Below are 16,602 nucleotides of genomic sequence, written 5' to 3'. Positions count from 1 at the left end.
ATATATATATATATATATACACACATAATTAAAGGATCAGCAAACATTTGCTTGTAATAATTATTCACTCCCTCATAGTAAACCGCAAATTTTCTGCGGTATTGCTTGTGACGCACATGGTAATTTCTTGAGGAAGAAATAGTGGACTGGCTGGCCGATGTAGGTTTGGTTGTGCTTTCAGGTTGTGCCGATGCATGATGTTCACTCGTTCATGCATGCACAGTCTGCTAGGATCGTCGAATTTACTACTAGAATATCATACCAATGAAGGAAATTGAGTATTATCGCTCATAATCCAGAAACGCGTCTATGATTAACTTCGAATGGTTAGTTTTCATTGTTTTTTCTTCTTGTTTTTGCCTTTGTGAGTTACAGGTAATGCTATCTGTTGGAGTCTCAGTTTTTTTAGCTGCTATTTCTGAACTTCGGTATGTGGTGAAGCAAATGTTTGCTGATCCCGTAATTATGTTTATAAATGTATAAGAACTGTTAAATAAGTTCACCGATAATGGTGTTTACATACCGAAGGGCTTGGTAAAAATTATTAATTGTTGTTTTATTAATAAATTAATAAATTGATAAACCTTTACCCTTTTAATTGTAATTATATATATATATATATATATATATATATATATATATATATATATATATATATATATACACATATATATATATTACCTGTCAGCAAATACATAAAATAATCATGATAACAAATATATAACACAACATCCAATACAGAATGCTGCTGTGTGTGTGTACTTACATCATGTAGCTGGTCGATTACATTTTCTGCCTTCTCAAGATTGATGTCTTTGGTTAGCACCTTCATTGCAGAAACACCACATGCATAAGCTTCAAGAACCTAATTAATAGAAAACAGTGTTGAAGATTTCACCAAAAAGATTAAAGAATTTCTAGATTACAATTAGCAATTTTATTATTACAATTACACTGTACAGAACACAGCATAGAGAACGTACTGTTGGTTGTAATATAATTTTTTTTTTTTAATGTCTTAGTCAAAGAGAGGGCCTATAAGACTAGAGGAAGTTCTATGCAGATCAGAGACTTGATCAGAAAGAATGCTTGCATCAGCGTGGGCTCTTTTAACCCTTTACCATTTAAACTAGCTGTATCTGGCGTAAATATTCTACCTGTTTAGATTCAAACTGGCCAGATCCAGCTTTTTATACCTCCCCAATAATATATGTTTCTAAAAATAGTCATGTCATCAAAATCTTGTAGCTTCGAGATAATATAAGACGGAAGCCATTTCCATCAAAATACGATTGTAAATACTGCATAATTTTGGCTGGTTGTGAGTACACATCACTGATAGCTGTGATGATGTTTTTTGTCTTTCTCCAATATATATTGTGTTTTTAAACATTGTATGTCCATAGTGTATTTTACCTTGGATGAATATTGCAGTAACTTGCCTGTCAATGATATATATATATATATATATATATATATATATATACACATACACATACATACATTGGGCATGATGTGTAGGTGACCATTTTAATTTAATACTGCTTCAATTGCATTTACTAAAGTTATAAAATTATTTTACCATGCATCAAAGTAGTTTTCAGTTTAATCATTTGATTAATGATGAAATTGTTTAATTGTAAGAAACCAAAACCCCCAAAAGCAACTTACCTGTTGGTCAGTGGTGACAGTTTTAATTTTGTCAATCAAATTATGAAGAATATCCAAAGTAGCTAATTTTTTTTCCAGGATCATTTCACAGTTCTTTTTTCTCTTCAGTGTGTAAAGAGCCTGAATTAAGAAATAAATAATACTGAAATGTTGCAGAAATGCTTAAAACAAATATTGATTTTTATTTTTTTAACTTACTAATATAAACATATACAATAGGTTTCTTTTAGTTTCCATCTACCAAATTCACTCACAAGGCTGTGGTTGGCTTTTACAGATGTTATCATCATCATTCAAAGCAGATGTTAAATGACGATGATGACGATGATGACTGTAAAAGCTAACCAAAACCTTGTGAGTGAATTTGGTAGATGGAAACTGAAAGAAACCTGTTGTATATGTTTATATGTGTGTGTGTGTGAGCATGTATGCACATGCGTTTGTATGTGTGTGAGCATGTATGCATGTGTGTGTGTGTGTGTGCATGTATGTACATGAGCATATTTATTATTCCTTTATGTGATAGATGTAAAGGAGTGTCACCATTACGCAAGTGGTGTCCTTCATTTCCAATCTTCTGTAAAAACATGTCTGGTCATGAGGAAATACCTTAGTTGGTGACAGGAACAGCATCCAGCCACAGAAAATTCATTTCAACAACTTCCGTCTGACTCATGCAAGTATGGAAAATAGACATTAAACAATGGTGGTGATGATGATTTGCACAAGTTATACATAATGAGTAAAAAAATTGCCATGTGTTGGTGATGTAGAATATCCGAGTTAAAAGTAGATGGAAGACTTGATATACAATGTATTAATTTAACGCTGGATACAAAAAAAAAATAATAATTAACATTGCCTTACTTCCAGTCTTTTAGATCTCCATCAAAGTGCAACAAATTCAAGAAAAACTTTTTCATCATTATGAATATGCCATCATTGTGCACATGAACAATGTGCACACTGCATTTACACACATAAACCTCTTAGAGAATCTCATTCAAAAATGGCCATCTGGTTGACTGTCCCAGCATTGTCATGGCTTTTGGGTTTGACACACATAAAAGAATATATATGTGTGTGTTTAGGGATCATAACTTTCGTGTTGACTGGAACTTTAAGTTTCACCTAACAGCTTATTCAACCAGTCCTGTTTAAATAAGGTGTTAGACAAAATTTGAAACCCAAATCAAAACAAATTTTACAATAAATTTGACTTTACTGTTAATATTGTGTTCCCTATCAGTGAATGTTTCATTATTGTTGTATTTGGGGATGGTCATATTGCCAGTTTAGTCAATAAAAACACACGCATTGTATATTTGGTGTTAATTTGCTTCAGCTTTATATTACATCACATTACATTAATCATATTTCGGCCAGAGTTCTTTCGTTACACTTCTGTGACCTCATCATTAGCAAGGAGGGACACACAAATAAGAAAGAAGAAAGCAAAGGACCACTGATGAGGTCACAGAAGTGTGATGAAAGAACTCTGGCTGAAATACGATTAATGTAATGTAAAGCCGAAGCAAATTAACACCAAATATATAGTGCGTGTGTTTTTATTGGCTAAACTGGCAATATGACCATCCCCAAATAAAACAATATCTGTTTCAACACATGATTTCACATCAAAAATCTTGCAAAACAAATATATAAACGGAAGAATGTTTCATTATTATTCTTAAACTAGCTTTAAAATGATATCAACTTAGCATCTATACATGTGTGTGGGGGGGGGGATGTGCACATACAATTACTTTCTGTGAGTCTTTGCATGACATCATATGGGCAAAACAGTGGTTATGTTTATGTCTCCTATAAACAATATGTTCTGTAGCCTGGTAGTTCCATTGTGTGAAGACCAATAGAGTAAAAAATCCCTAACTTGAAAACAGGCAAGCAGAAGGGTATTTGGCCATAGAATACTACCTCATGGTATAAGTGGACATCGAAATTAATTGCTACAATATTGTCATATGGTTAGTTGATACCACATATTTCAGGATATAAAAATCTGTTTTAACTCTATCAACTAGAAGTCTTGAAGATATTTTCCCATACAAAAAAATTGTCAAATAAAAAGACAGCCCAAAGAGAATTATTGCTAAGACTGTGGCACAAGCAAATTGAGATACTAAAAAAGCGATGCCATATAAATTGGTATTTTGTCTGAAAACTACTCACAGAATAGTAATAGGATGTTACTTGTCTATCTTTACAAAGTATACAAGGAATGTTCTAAATGTTGAAATTGCAATTGAAACAACAATGTAATAAAATAAACCTCTACAAAATGGCTTAACTAGTTAACCCTTTAACTGTGAAATTAAATTTCATGGTTATTCCAGTAATGATGTTAAATATCTCCCCCAAAATGGAATTAATACTTTCACATTACCTCAATAAATTTGATATAAAGTGTAAAGAGCCTATTTGGTCATGAATGACTATGGGATGCACCTAGAAAGTTCCCCTCTGAGGCACAAGTCTGGGAAAGGTTGTTTACAGAAGACCAGCAGTTGCTCATGCATACCAGCCTCCCCTCTCCATGTCACTGAGGTTATCCATGGAAAAGGCAGCTACAGCTTAGCACCAGTGATGTCACAACTCATTTCAACAGCTGAGTGAACTGGAGCAACATGAAATAAAGTGTCTTGCTCAAGAACACAACACAGAGCCCGGACTGGGAATCAAGCTCACATTCATGATTGTGAGCCTGATGCTCTAACCACTGGGCTATGTGCTTTCAATCTCAACAGAAAATAGTTTCAAACATGACATTCTTCAACAAAAGATAAATTGGTACATGAAACTGTTTTCTGCAGCAAAAGTGTTAAAGTATTTTGATACTAGTGCTGTGCTTGCATAAGGACAAAGGTAATGTTCTAACTCACCTGATTATAAATAAATACAGTAATGCCTTGATATAGGAGTTAATTTGTTCCCAGAGACTGCTTGTAAAGCAAAAACTCATAAAGCAGAGCAATAATTTCCCATAGCACAATGTTATAAATCGTAATTTGTTCCCAGAAAAATATTTTACCTAATAAATTTATAGTGCTCATAAATAAATGGTAATAAAATAACAGTAGACTGTAGAGAATATTTTATGTAAAGTAAAAAGAATGTCAAGATCATTTATAAAGCATCGTGACGCGTAATCACGGGGATGTGAGTTCGAGTCCACAGCTAGCCACCTACACTTTTCTCTGCAAAATAGGGGTAGTTTATCCTGTTCAGGCTATATTATTAGCATTATTCTGCGATTGAGAATTTAAAATCACTTCTTTAACTTTCTAAGACATCTCAACGCTTCTAAAAGCAAACTTCATTTGTTTATTTACGTTTGTCGTAATTTGAATTAAAAAAAATATTATTATAATCATTTTCTGAATCACTTTGACTTTGATGCACACCATCATTTGTAGACGTGATTGCCAATTCACAAGCACTCATAGATGGATTCGTAGATTTTTTTTTAAAAAACAAGTCAGGAGTTGTTTGCTTAGAACAAGCTTTTTTCCACTCTCCATGAATTTCTCGGTAACATGCAGAAGCATTTGTTAGGGTAGTAGAAACTTTTGCACTTCATTCAAAATTTTGATCCTGTGCTAGAAAAATAAAACTTGTAAACCTGGGGTCTTGTAAAGTGGGTCCTTGTAAAGTGGGGTATTACTGTACTAAGAGAAGTAACGCAACAGGTGGTACAAATGTTTTATTAGCATAAGGTACCAAGTTTAAAATCACTCGCATACCTGCAGGAAGGGAAGTCACTCCAGAGAATTCTACTTTAAACCCCAACAACCTCTCATAAATCAAATCTTCAATGGTAATTTACTACCTCACCAGTTACAAAAAAGCAAAAAGCAAAATTACAAATAATATCTTTTATCTTTTACTTGTTTCAGCCATCAGATTGTGGCCATGCTGGGGCACTGACTTGGAGAACTTTTTAGTCAAATGAATCAAGCCCAGGACTTATTCTTTCAAGCTTGGTACTTATTCTATTGGTCTCTTTTGCCAAACTGCTATGTTATGGGGATATAAACACACTAGTATCGGTTGTCAAGCAGTGGTGGGGGACAAACACAGATACAAAGACACACAGAGGCTTCTTTCAGTTTCCATCTACCAATTCCACTCACAAGGCTTGAATTGGCCTGAGGCTATAGTAGAATATGCCACACAGTAGGACTGAACCTGCAACCATGTGGTTGGGAAGCAAGCTTCTTCTCACACAACCACGTCTGCACCTATAAATAGCCAATAGAATAATAATTATTTCTAATATAGGCACAAGGCCTCAAATTGGTAGTGGTAGTGGTGGTGTGGAGCATGAGGTTAGTTGATTAAATTGACCTCAGTACTTATCTGGTACTTGATTTTATCAACTCTGAAAAGATGAACAGAATTGACCTCAATGGGATTTGAATTCAGAACCACACCAAAGTCATAATAATAATAATGATAATAATGGTTCCAAATTTTGGCACAAGGCCAGCAGCTTTGAGGGAGGGGTAAGTTGATTAATCAACCCCAGTGTTCATTTGATACTTACTTTTTCATCAACTCAGAAAGGATACAAGGCGAAATTGACTTCAGCAGAATTTGAACTCAACCCAGAAGAAATGCTAAACATTTTATTTGACTCACTAATGATTCTATCAACTCGCTACATTAGTTGTCATAATAATAATAATAATAATAATAATAATAATAATAAAAAAAAACAAAACAATAATAATAATTATTATTATTATCTTTTGTCGTGTCTAGGGAGAGTCATTATACCAACTGACTAAGAATAAATGAGTTGAACTGAACCAGTGTGTGTGTTAATATACTGGCATAATGACTCTCTCTAGACACAACAAAATTTGTTTCAACACACAAATCCATATAAAGAATCTTGCAAACCAGATACAAAAGTAAAGTAAATTATTATTGTCCTTCCTACTATAGGCACAAGGTCTGAAAGTTTGGAGGAGGAAGCTAACCAATTACATTGACTGGTACTTATTTTATCAACACCAAAAGGATGAAAGCAAAGTTGATCTTGGTGGAATTTGAACTCAGAATGTAAAGATGGATGAAACGCTAACGATCCTGCCAGCTTGCCACCTTAACAATAATAGTAATGGTTTCAAATTTTGGCACAAGGCCAGCAATTTCAGGAGAGGAGTTGAATCAATTATATTGACCCCAGTGCTCAACTGGTGCTTATTTTATTGACCTCAAAAGGATGAACTCAGAATGTTAAGAGGGAGAAAATGCCACTAAGCATTTTGCTCAGCATGCTATCAAATGATAATAACAACAACAACAGTTTCTAACATAGTCACACAAGACCAGAAATTTGGACAGAGAGAATAGCTGATTATAGTGAATAATAGGACAAGTATGCAAGGTATTTTGTCTAATACTTTAATGTGTTTGTCAATATACCATCCTACTAAATAATAATAATAATTGTTTCTAATTTAGGCATATGGCCAGCAATTTTAGGGAGGAGTAATTAAAAATTGGTAAACAAATAAGTGCAGGCATGGCTGTGTGGTAAGAAGTTTGCTTCCCAACCACATTGCTTTGGGTTCAATCTCACTGCATGGCACCTTAGGTCTTCTACTATAGCCTCAGGCCAACCAAAGCCTTGTGAGTAGATTTGGTAGACGGAAACTGAAAGAAGCCTGTTGTATATGTATATATATTTATACATCTATGTGTGTGTGTCTTTGTGTCTGTGTTTTCCCTGCTTGACAACTGGTGTTGGTGTGTTTAATGGCCGAAACAAGTAAAAGAGAACAAAGGAGAATAAACACATGAATTACACAAATTAAATAAAGGCAAACCATTCATGCTGGAGAGAAGGTGCCACATAGGTTGATTTAGTGTATCCCATGACCTCAAGTATCTTTTGCTCCTGGAAGCATCCATTAGCATTCTTGATGTTGAACTCAGCTTGAATGCTGCAATATCCTCTGGGCATATTAATATGCAGCTCTTGACAGACTATCAATTAGGTTTTCATGTGCAATCTATCGAGTGAGTGTTCCACAAAATCTTATTCCAATTCCTTCTTAATCAGCATATTGTCACCCATGGCAGTTTGGACAATTCATCAGCTCTGTGTTGGTGATTTGAAGAATTGCAAATCTCATGACTTCGCAGAAAGAGATGAATTCCTCTTTTTGGATCTTGCTTGTTTTCTGCACGGACTCTCTTTTCCTTTCTTTTCCCCCTCTCTCTATTGTCCTCAACAGTTTGCCACTTTTATCTAGTCTCCATTTTACTCTTCATACTCACAAGACAATGGGGTGGTCCCAGTGTGAGAGGACACCTTAGCTTCCTTATCAACAGCTCCTGGCACTGAAAATGATTTTTATTCTGCTTTCCTCAAAACATCCCTGTAACTTAGCAGTTCAGCAAACGTGACCAATAGAATAAGTAACAGACTTAAAACAAAAAAACAAGGACTGGGGTTGATCTGTTTAACAAAACCCTTCAAAGCGGTGCCTCAGCATGGCCACAGTCCAGTGATTGAAATAAGTAAAAGATAAAAGATGAAAGATATTCCACAATCAAAAAGAAAAATGAAAACCAATGCATTCTGACAAACCAAAAACATTACCACAACAAATCAGCAAGATAAAGTACAAGAACATTGAAACAGATGTAAGCACACTGTAGAAATATGAAAGTAAAAGTGAAACTAACAATAATTTGTTCAGACAGTGGAATGTTTTAATTATGCAGTAATTTCTAGTAAATCTAGTAAGGAGACCAGTTTTCTCTCTTCTCTATAATGAAAGACACATTTGAAAGTTAGATTTCTTCATTACAGTCATCATTATCCTCATCATTGTCATCATCATCATCATCATCATCATCATCTAACGTTCACTTTTCTACGCTGACATGGGTTGGACAGTATAAAACAATATTCCACTGTTTGAAGTATTTGCATTACTTTTTGCTGATGTAGAAAATAACTAGTTTCTATAGGTTTTACTGTTTTACTACAAAATAATAATTGATGTAGTAGGCATGATAAAAAGGAATCTAAACAAAATAAAACTAATACCTTTGTAGAGCTCACAACTTCACACATGATTCTCAAAATAATTATAAAGCACAGTACTTATTTTATGTAGAACCACTTTCAATTCAGGAACACAAATTTCTCACAATACTATAAAAGATTGTACATCATCATCATCAACATCATTTAATGTCCGTTTTCCATGCTGGCATGGGTTGGGCAGTTTGACCAGAGCTGCTGAGGCCAAGGGCTGCACCAAGCTCCATTGTCTGTTCTGGCATGGTTTCTACAACTGGATGCCCTTCCTAATGTCAGCCACACCACAGAGTGTACTGGGTGCTTTTAATCTGGCCTCAGGTTGAGTGCTTTTTATGTGGCATCAGCAATGTATCAATTCTGCTGTGGTGGCCAGGTCTTCTTGAGTACAGCAATGCATCAAAAACACTAAAACAACAGAACAAGGAACAACAAACAAAACCAACCACACAACACATTAAATTATTTATAATATAAAGAATTCATGCCTCACTCCCAGATATACTGTAACACTTAGTGTTCACGCACACAGATGTTGCGGTGAAAAACTCATAGAAACAACTGAAATAATAATATGATAATAATAATAATCATTATCTCACCAATTGGCGTGATTTGCTTTTCACATGTTCTCGAGCTTCTTTAGAAAGTCTGAAAATAAGATAAATAAAATAAAAGATTATCATCATCATTGTTTAACGTCCGCTTTCCATGCTAGCATGGGTTGGATGATTTGACTGAGGACTGGTGAAACCAGATGGCTACACCAGGCTCCAATCTGATTTGGCAGAGTTTCTACAGCTGGATGCCCTTCCTAACGCCAACCACTTAGAGAGTGTAGTGGGTGCTTTTACGTGCCACCGGCACGGAGGCCAGTCAGGCGGTACTGGCAACGAATGCTGTATTTGCCAGTATACAAGTTAAACTTTTCTTTCTGAAATTTACAGTCAAAAAAGTTAGATCAACTTATACACCAGGATGACTTTGGCAGACCAAAATTTCCATATGAAATGCAGCAGGATTTGGAAAGATAGGGACATGTTTACACTATATAACACATCAACTTGCATGCTGAAAAATACAGCAAACAACTCTGAGACAATACAACAGCACACTTACGACTGAGATTTCTCTCTGTTATCAACAAAATAATCTTCTCTGTTATAAGTGCTAGTGTTATTATTTATGGGCAAAGACGTTGTTGATGTGGATGCAAAAATCTTGACAGGCTAGCTTGAACTGACTAATGGCATAGAGGTAGCCAGTCCAGTGATTAACAGACGTTCGTAGGTCTTACACATGCATATATGTTGACTTTTAATTTGGTTTGAGTTCATGCAGTGTTTGTTTATCTGAAGATACAGAATAGCAGTCAAGACATGTTTAAGCTTGTTTCCCAACCAAATGATTTCGGGTTCAGTCCTACTGTGTGGCACCTTGGGCAACTGCCTTCCACTATAGCCTTGAGTTGACCAAAGCTTTATGAGTGGATTTGGTAGATGGAAACTGAAAGACGCCAGTAGTAAATATGTATGTGTGTGTGTGTGTGTGTGTCTTTGTGCCTGTGTTTGTCTCCCATGTCATTTGACGGCTAGTGTGTTAATCCCTGTAACTTAGCAGTTCAGTAAAAGAGACTGACAGAGTAAGTTCCAGGCTTGAAAGAAAAAAAATACTGGCGTCGATTCATTCAACTAAAAATTCCTCAAGCCAGTGCCCCAACATGGTCATAATCTAATGACTGAAACAAGTAAAAGATAAAAAATATACATTTGAAAGCTGTTCTAAATGCAAAAATGTTTACATTGAAGATAGTCACTGTACATGTGGTAGATGCCTGGTAATTTTAAGACTTAGTAATTCATCGGATAAGTTGTTGGCCTAATACAGAAGTGTTTCTTACTGTGAATATGACTTACTGTGTGTATTTGTGTTTTGCAATTTGTAAGAGAAAATATTCATAAAATGATATTATAGTAAAATTTTGTAGTGTTTCTAAAGAGTTATACACAAGTAATTTCAGCAGCTGATAGGTTAGAATACACTGCAACTATAGCGAAAGTTGTAACCATAAAAGAATTAACAGGAAAGTTTCTATGCACTTATCTCTGTAGTTACTCAACCTGCTCAAAGTAGTAATCAAATGGCTGCTAAAAAAATCTCTTCATGTCTAAAATGTAAAATCACATCCTCAAGACAGTATACTAAAAGAGAAGTAGGGTGGCGAGAAATCAGTTAGACGTTTGATTAAACTATATTGTGGAATTATTTCTTTGTGAGCACTCTATCTTCTTGATGGGTGCAATATATTTTCACTGCTATACTCTACAAAACCTATCATTGTTTGTATACTGTTGCTTGTGTGTGTGTGTGTGTGCATGCACACATATATATGCGCAAATATTCATGTACAAATATCTTAGGAGTATTTTCTGCAGATTATGATTGTAATGCCAGACTAACCGTTTAATATCTTCAGTCAAAGTGTTCACTTGTTTTCCCAATCGAATCTCAACACACTGTATCCTGTGGAAAAAGAAGAAAAAAAGATATCAAATAGTGAATTAGTAGATAGCAGTAAAATAGTGAAAAATCTTCAGTAATATGAAAGATTCAACCAATCTTCCCTCACTTGAATGGATTTGATCTTGAGACTGTAAATCTCAAATTAGTTTCTTGTTTCTTATTTTTTCTACTGGGTCATCTCCTCTTTAGTACCAATGCTAAGAAAGGAGCTGTTCAGCTCCTGTGAAAAAGATTGCATATAACCACAATATTAACTATTATAATCCATAACTCATAAATCATAAAGATTTAATCCATTTGTCCTTTGAGGGTGATATTTTCTTTCTGTTCTTATACCTGAGAGTGGGAAGGATGCCAGCTCCAGCTATTGTAAGATAGCTATCTATTGCAGATAGATGTGAAATTATTGTAGTTATACAGAGGTTGGAGGTTGTGTCATAAAAAAAGTATAATTGTTACAAAGATAGTTACATAGTGAAGCATAAAATAATTGAAGACAAGGTGAGAAGAAAATAGAAACGTCACATAAATAGTTATTCAGAAATATTTATTTTTGATTAATTTACTTTCATAAAAAGTGTATGAAACTCAAGAACTTTAACCCACACTGCATATCATCATTGTTTTAACGTCCACTTTTCTATGCTTGCATGGATAGGACAGTTTATTATGGCAGATTTTTTATGGTCAGATGTCCTTCCTGTTGCCAACCCATACTCACATCCATTAGCATTCTTGATGTTGAACTCAGCTTGAATGCAGCAATATCCTCTGGGCATATTAATATGCAGCTCTTGACAGACTGTCAAGTAGGTTTTCATGTGCAATCTATCGAGTGAGTGTTCCACAAATTTTATTCCATTTCCTTCTTAATCAAGCAAGGTAATATACAGAAATAAATTTATTTCTCAAACGTGTGATAATGCTATAAATAGCGTGATCAGGATAAATTATCCATTTATTGCAGAAAAATACGTTACTGGCCAGCCATGAGACTCGAACTCACATCTCTGTGATTACGCGTCAAGCGTTTTACCATTAAACTAAACTGCCCAGCAACAAATTCTTCTGCAATTTTAGAAATTATTTCCCCATGGCCAGACATGTCTTTGTAGAAATCATTTACAACAATCATGTAATGTCAAGATGAAGCACAATCATTCACATATGCGCACACATGTCCATCTGTCTCTCCATGTTGTAACAAACTTTACTCACTTAAATCCAATGACGTACAGATGTCTCACTGTCATTTCATTTCTTGATCCATTTTGTATTTTATAAAGTTCTACGACAATGGATGTGTGGCATGAAAGGTCATATCCACACACGTCACATGCAGGAATGAAAGTAAATCAGAGTAATCAGATCGAATGTGGGAGGCCTCTCATTTGACAAGATAAGGCAATCACCATTTGTTTGTATATATGGATGGATTATGATGTGTGTGTGTGTGTGTGTGTGTGTGTGTGTGTGCGCGCACGCACATGTATACATGCATGTTCACATTGATGTTTGTTTATGTCTCACATGGAAAAAGTGGAAGTAAAAACAGTGATTATGATGATGATTATTGTTGTGCACCTGAGCATTTCAAGTACACCTGATTGTCATCGTCGTTGTTGTCGTCATCATTGTCATCATCATCATCATTGTTTAATGTCCATCTTCCATGCATGCATGGGTAGGATGGATGACAGGAGCCAACCAGGTAGCAAAACTACCCTAGGCTACTGTGTCTGTTTTAACATGGTTTTTACAGCTGGGTGCCCTTCCTAACACCAACCTCTCCATGGAGTGGACTCAGTGCTTTTTACGTGGTACGAGCACAGGCAAAGTTAGTTTTGGCATGATTTTTACAGCTGGATGCCCTTCCAAATGCCAACCATGTTACAATGTGGACTGGATGCTTTTAATGTGGCACCAGTGCTGGCAAGGTAACCTAGTAACTCACAAGACAAGGAATTATGAGAGGGGCAGGACATTTGAGGAGGGGAACTTGTGTCAGAGGATGAAAGGTTAGAGAGTGACAAAGGGACAGAGAGACAGAAGCAGGTGTCTCTCCACAACAGAGGGCATCTTGCCACGACAGAGGGAGCATCCTGTATCAAATGATGAAAGGTTAGAGTGTAACAGAGAGAGAGAGAGAGAGAGAGAGAGAAACAGAGAGAGAGAGAGAGAGAGAGACAGACAGACAGACAGACAGAGAGGCCAGAAACAAGTGTGCTGATGTAAAGGAGATACTTGGTTACCAAGTCAGAGGAAAAACAAGAGGAGAGAGAAAGTGACCAAAAGGAGAGAGAGAGAGAGAGAGAGAGTAGGAAACAGCAAACGTTTAAGAGAGGGTAGAAGAGGGATGGTGTAGTACTAGGGTATACTCACAAGTAACAAGAATACGAGTGTTGAACCTGGTTAGAAAAATAGGGTATGGACATTGAGGGTGTGGGGCGCAACGGCACAGTGAGCAGGGCAGTGAGGGCAAGAAAGGGGATAGGAAAACAATCACAATTTATGAAGAGGAAACGTAAGGAAGAGAAAGATGCCATTAGAAGAGGAGTTGTAGTTTGATTTCTTAGGGTAGAGTGGGTAAAAAGTGTGTTGTCACATGTGGGTGGGACACAAATCTTCTAGCACTGTTTCGTGGATGGGTCTTCTCTAGAACCTCATATCAGCAAACATCCAAAGATCAGTCCTCACCACTTCATTCCACGTCTTACAGTATACAATAAGTTCATTATTATATTTTTTATATTCTCACATATTGTACAACGTAGGAGTGGCTCTGTGGTAAGTAGCTTGCTTACCAACCACATGGTTCTGGGTTCAGTCCCACTGTGTGGCATCTTGGGCAAGTGTCTTCTACTATAGCCTCGGGCCGACCGAAGCCTTGTGAGTGGATTTGGTAGACGGAAACTGAAAGAAGCCCGTCGTATATATGTATATATATATATATATATATATACATATATATATATATGTATGTGTGTATGTGTTTGTGTGTCTGTGTTTGTCCCCCCAACATCGCTTGACAACCGATGCTGGTATGTTTACGTCCCCGTAACTTAGCGGTCCGGCAAAAGAGACCGATAGAATAAGTACTAGGCTTCTAAAGAATAAGTCCTGGGGTCGATTTGCTCGACTAAAGGCGGTGCTGAAACAAGTAAAATCGTAAAGAGTAATGAATTTAATGACAATAAAAGGTTTAACAAAAGAAGGTACAAGTTATTAGTACTTACTGATATATCTTAAGATCTGTGCATTTGACTGGAGAAACATTAACATTCTGGTTGTCAGTAAACTTGATTAACTGAAAGACAAGTAGATTGGAGTGAAATCATCCCAGGAATATCATGACATCTGGGAGTATCAGGGCACCTGTTACCACAAAGATACAATCATAAAGATGCAGGGCAATGAAAACATGAAATGTTGATAATGAATGAATAATCATTAACAAAAAATGTTAATTGTATATTAGGGTTACTCTGATGTGGACTTGGAAAATCACATGTATTGAGTTTTAGTGAGCTGAAAACATTTATTGAGCTTTTGATCATAAGATTTGTTATTTCTAGTCACTAGAGCAGTGGTTCTCAATTGGGGTTCAAATGGTCCTTGAGGGTCCATATAAGACTTTGATGTTAAAAGTTAACTCTAATTAATTGGTTATACTTCTACAATACACAATAATTTAATAATGATTTTTATACAATTCCTAATGATATTTAATTATAAAAATCTGATTGGATTTTTTAAAAACATTGAATGAGTATGAGAGTCCATCTGAGTAAAATAGGAATCGAAGGGTCCATAGGCAAAAAAAAAAAAAGTTTGCGCAGGAGTGGCTCTGTAGTAAGTAGCTTGCTTACCAACCACATGGTTCCGGGTTCAGTCCCACTGCGTGGCACCTTGGGCAAGTGTTTTCTACTATAGCCTCAGGCCGACCAAAGCCTTGTGAATGGATTTGGTAGACAGAAACTGAAAGAAGCCCGTCGTATATATGTATATATATATATATATATATATATATATATATATATATATATATATATATGTGTGTGTGTGTGTGTGTGTGTGTGTTTGTGTGTCTGTGTTTGTCCCCCCACCATCGCTTGACAACCAATGGTGGTGTGTTTACATCCCCGTAACTTAGCGGGGACCGATAGAATAAGTACTAGGCTTCCAAAGAATAAGTCCTGGGGTCTATTTGCTCGACTAAAGGTGGTGCTCCAGCATGGCCGCAGTCAAATGACTGAAACAAGTAAAAGAGTAAAAGAGTAAATACTGCACTAGTGTCTTTGAGGTGTCTGACACAACAAACGATGGATCTTTTAAATATGAAGTTTCTTGTTTCTAAGTTCAAATCTTGATAAACCCACCACCCCACCCCACCAAAAAAACCCCAAAGAAAATAACATGATGTTCAGCTACAGGGGCTGATTCAAAAATAAACAAAAGGCTTCTTTGTAGAGATTTTATGTCATTGTAAAACCTTTTCTGCTTAGATAGACAATTCTCAGTTTATAGTGGACTTGAGATAAAATTTCTAAAAAGGACAATTCATATAACACTTCATTGTTTCTGCTGATAAAAGAATAAAGAATTGTTTCTTAAGTGACAAGATGTGATGTGATTGTGCATACACATATATTTATGAATACATAAATAGGGGATTGTAGATATGTAAGAGTAAAAGTGAGAAGGAGTAAAAATATGAGAGAGAGCGAGAGATAAATAGAGAGAGGTAGAGAGAGTGAGAGAAAGACAGAGAGAGGTAAAGAGAGAGAGGGAATATAGGCCTAATGTAAAGAATAGGAGCCTCTGTCATGTTTGACATTTTTTAAATTTGTGAAAAGAGAGTATATTTTCTCATTTTGTCTTTGTGCAAAATTGTTCTCAATTAGTTTACTTGGTCAGCTTTGACTTAACTCAAAGACAATTTCAAACACTTCTAAAGTGAGTTTTCAATAACAATTAATAATATCCAGCAATAAAAAAAATAAAAAAACAATATTACAAAATATGACTAAGTATCAATAGTTGTTTCTGTTACCATTCAGTAATTTCAGTCTTTGCTGTTGTAGCAGACTAAAGTGATGGGAAAGACAAATCAGAATTGAATAAAAAATATCAATGATCCAGCACATGGGATATGTCCAACCTGGTGTAGTACTCAACTGGTACTTATTTTATCAACACCAGTGCTCAACTGGTACTTATTTTATCGACCCCAGTGTTCAACTGGTACTTATTTTATCGACCCCAGTGTTCAACTGGTACTTATCTTGTCAACCCCAGTGCTCAACTGGTACTTATTTTATCAA

General features: G+C 35.7%; 1 protein-coding gene across 3 annotated transcripts in view; it reads right to left on the bottom strand.

Annotated features, from left to right (window-relative positions):
* The window catches only part of LOC106880660 (charged multivesicular body protein 7), a 45,394-nt gene that overhangs the window by 5,294 nt on the left and 23,498 nt on the right, over positions 1 to 16,602 (bottom strand). For all 3 annotated transcript variants that reach the window (XM_089362468.1, XM_014930708.3, XM_014930706.3), the window contains exons 4-8: positions 14,515 to 14,585; positions 11,216 to 11,278; positions 9,358 to 9,406; positions 1,672 to 1,791; positions 767 to 865 (exon numbers count right to left, since the gene is read on the bottom strand). In XM_089362468.1, the coding sequence (XP_089218594.1) occupies positions 767 to 865; positions 1,672 to 1,791; positions 9,358 to 9,406; positions 11,216 to 11,278; positions 14,515 to 14,585 (402 nt within the window). The remainder of the gene's footprint in view (positions 1 to 766; positions 866 to 1,671; positions 1,792 to 9,357; positions 9,407 to 11,215; positions 11,279 to 14,514; positions 14,586 to 16,602) is intronic.

The sequence above is a fragment of the Octopus bimaculoides genome, chromosome 14 (assembly GCF_046866305.1).
Source record: "Octopus bimaculoides isolate indiv1 chromosome 14, ASM4686630v1, whole genome shotgun sequence".
Taxonomy (NCBI): Eukaryota; Metazoa; Mollusca; class Cephalopoda; order Octopoda; family Octopodidae; genus Octopus; species Octopus bimaculoides.
This window is presented reverse-complemented; position numbering and strand designations above follow the sequence as displayed.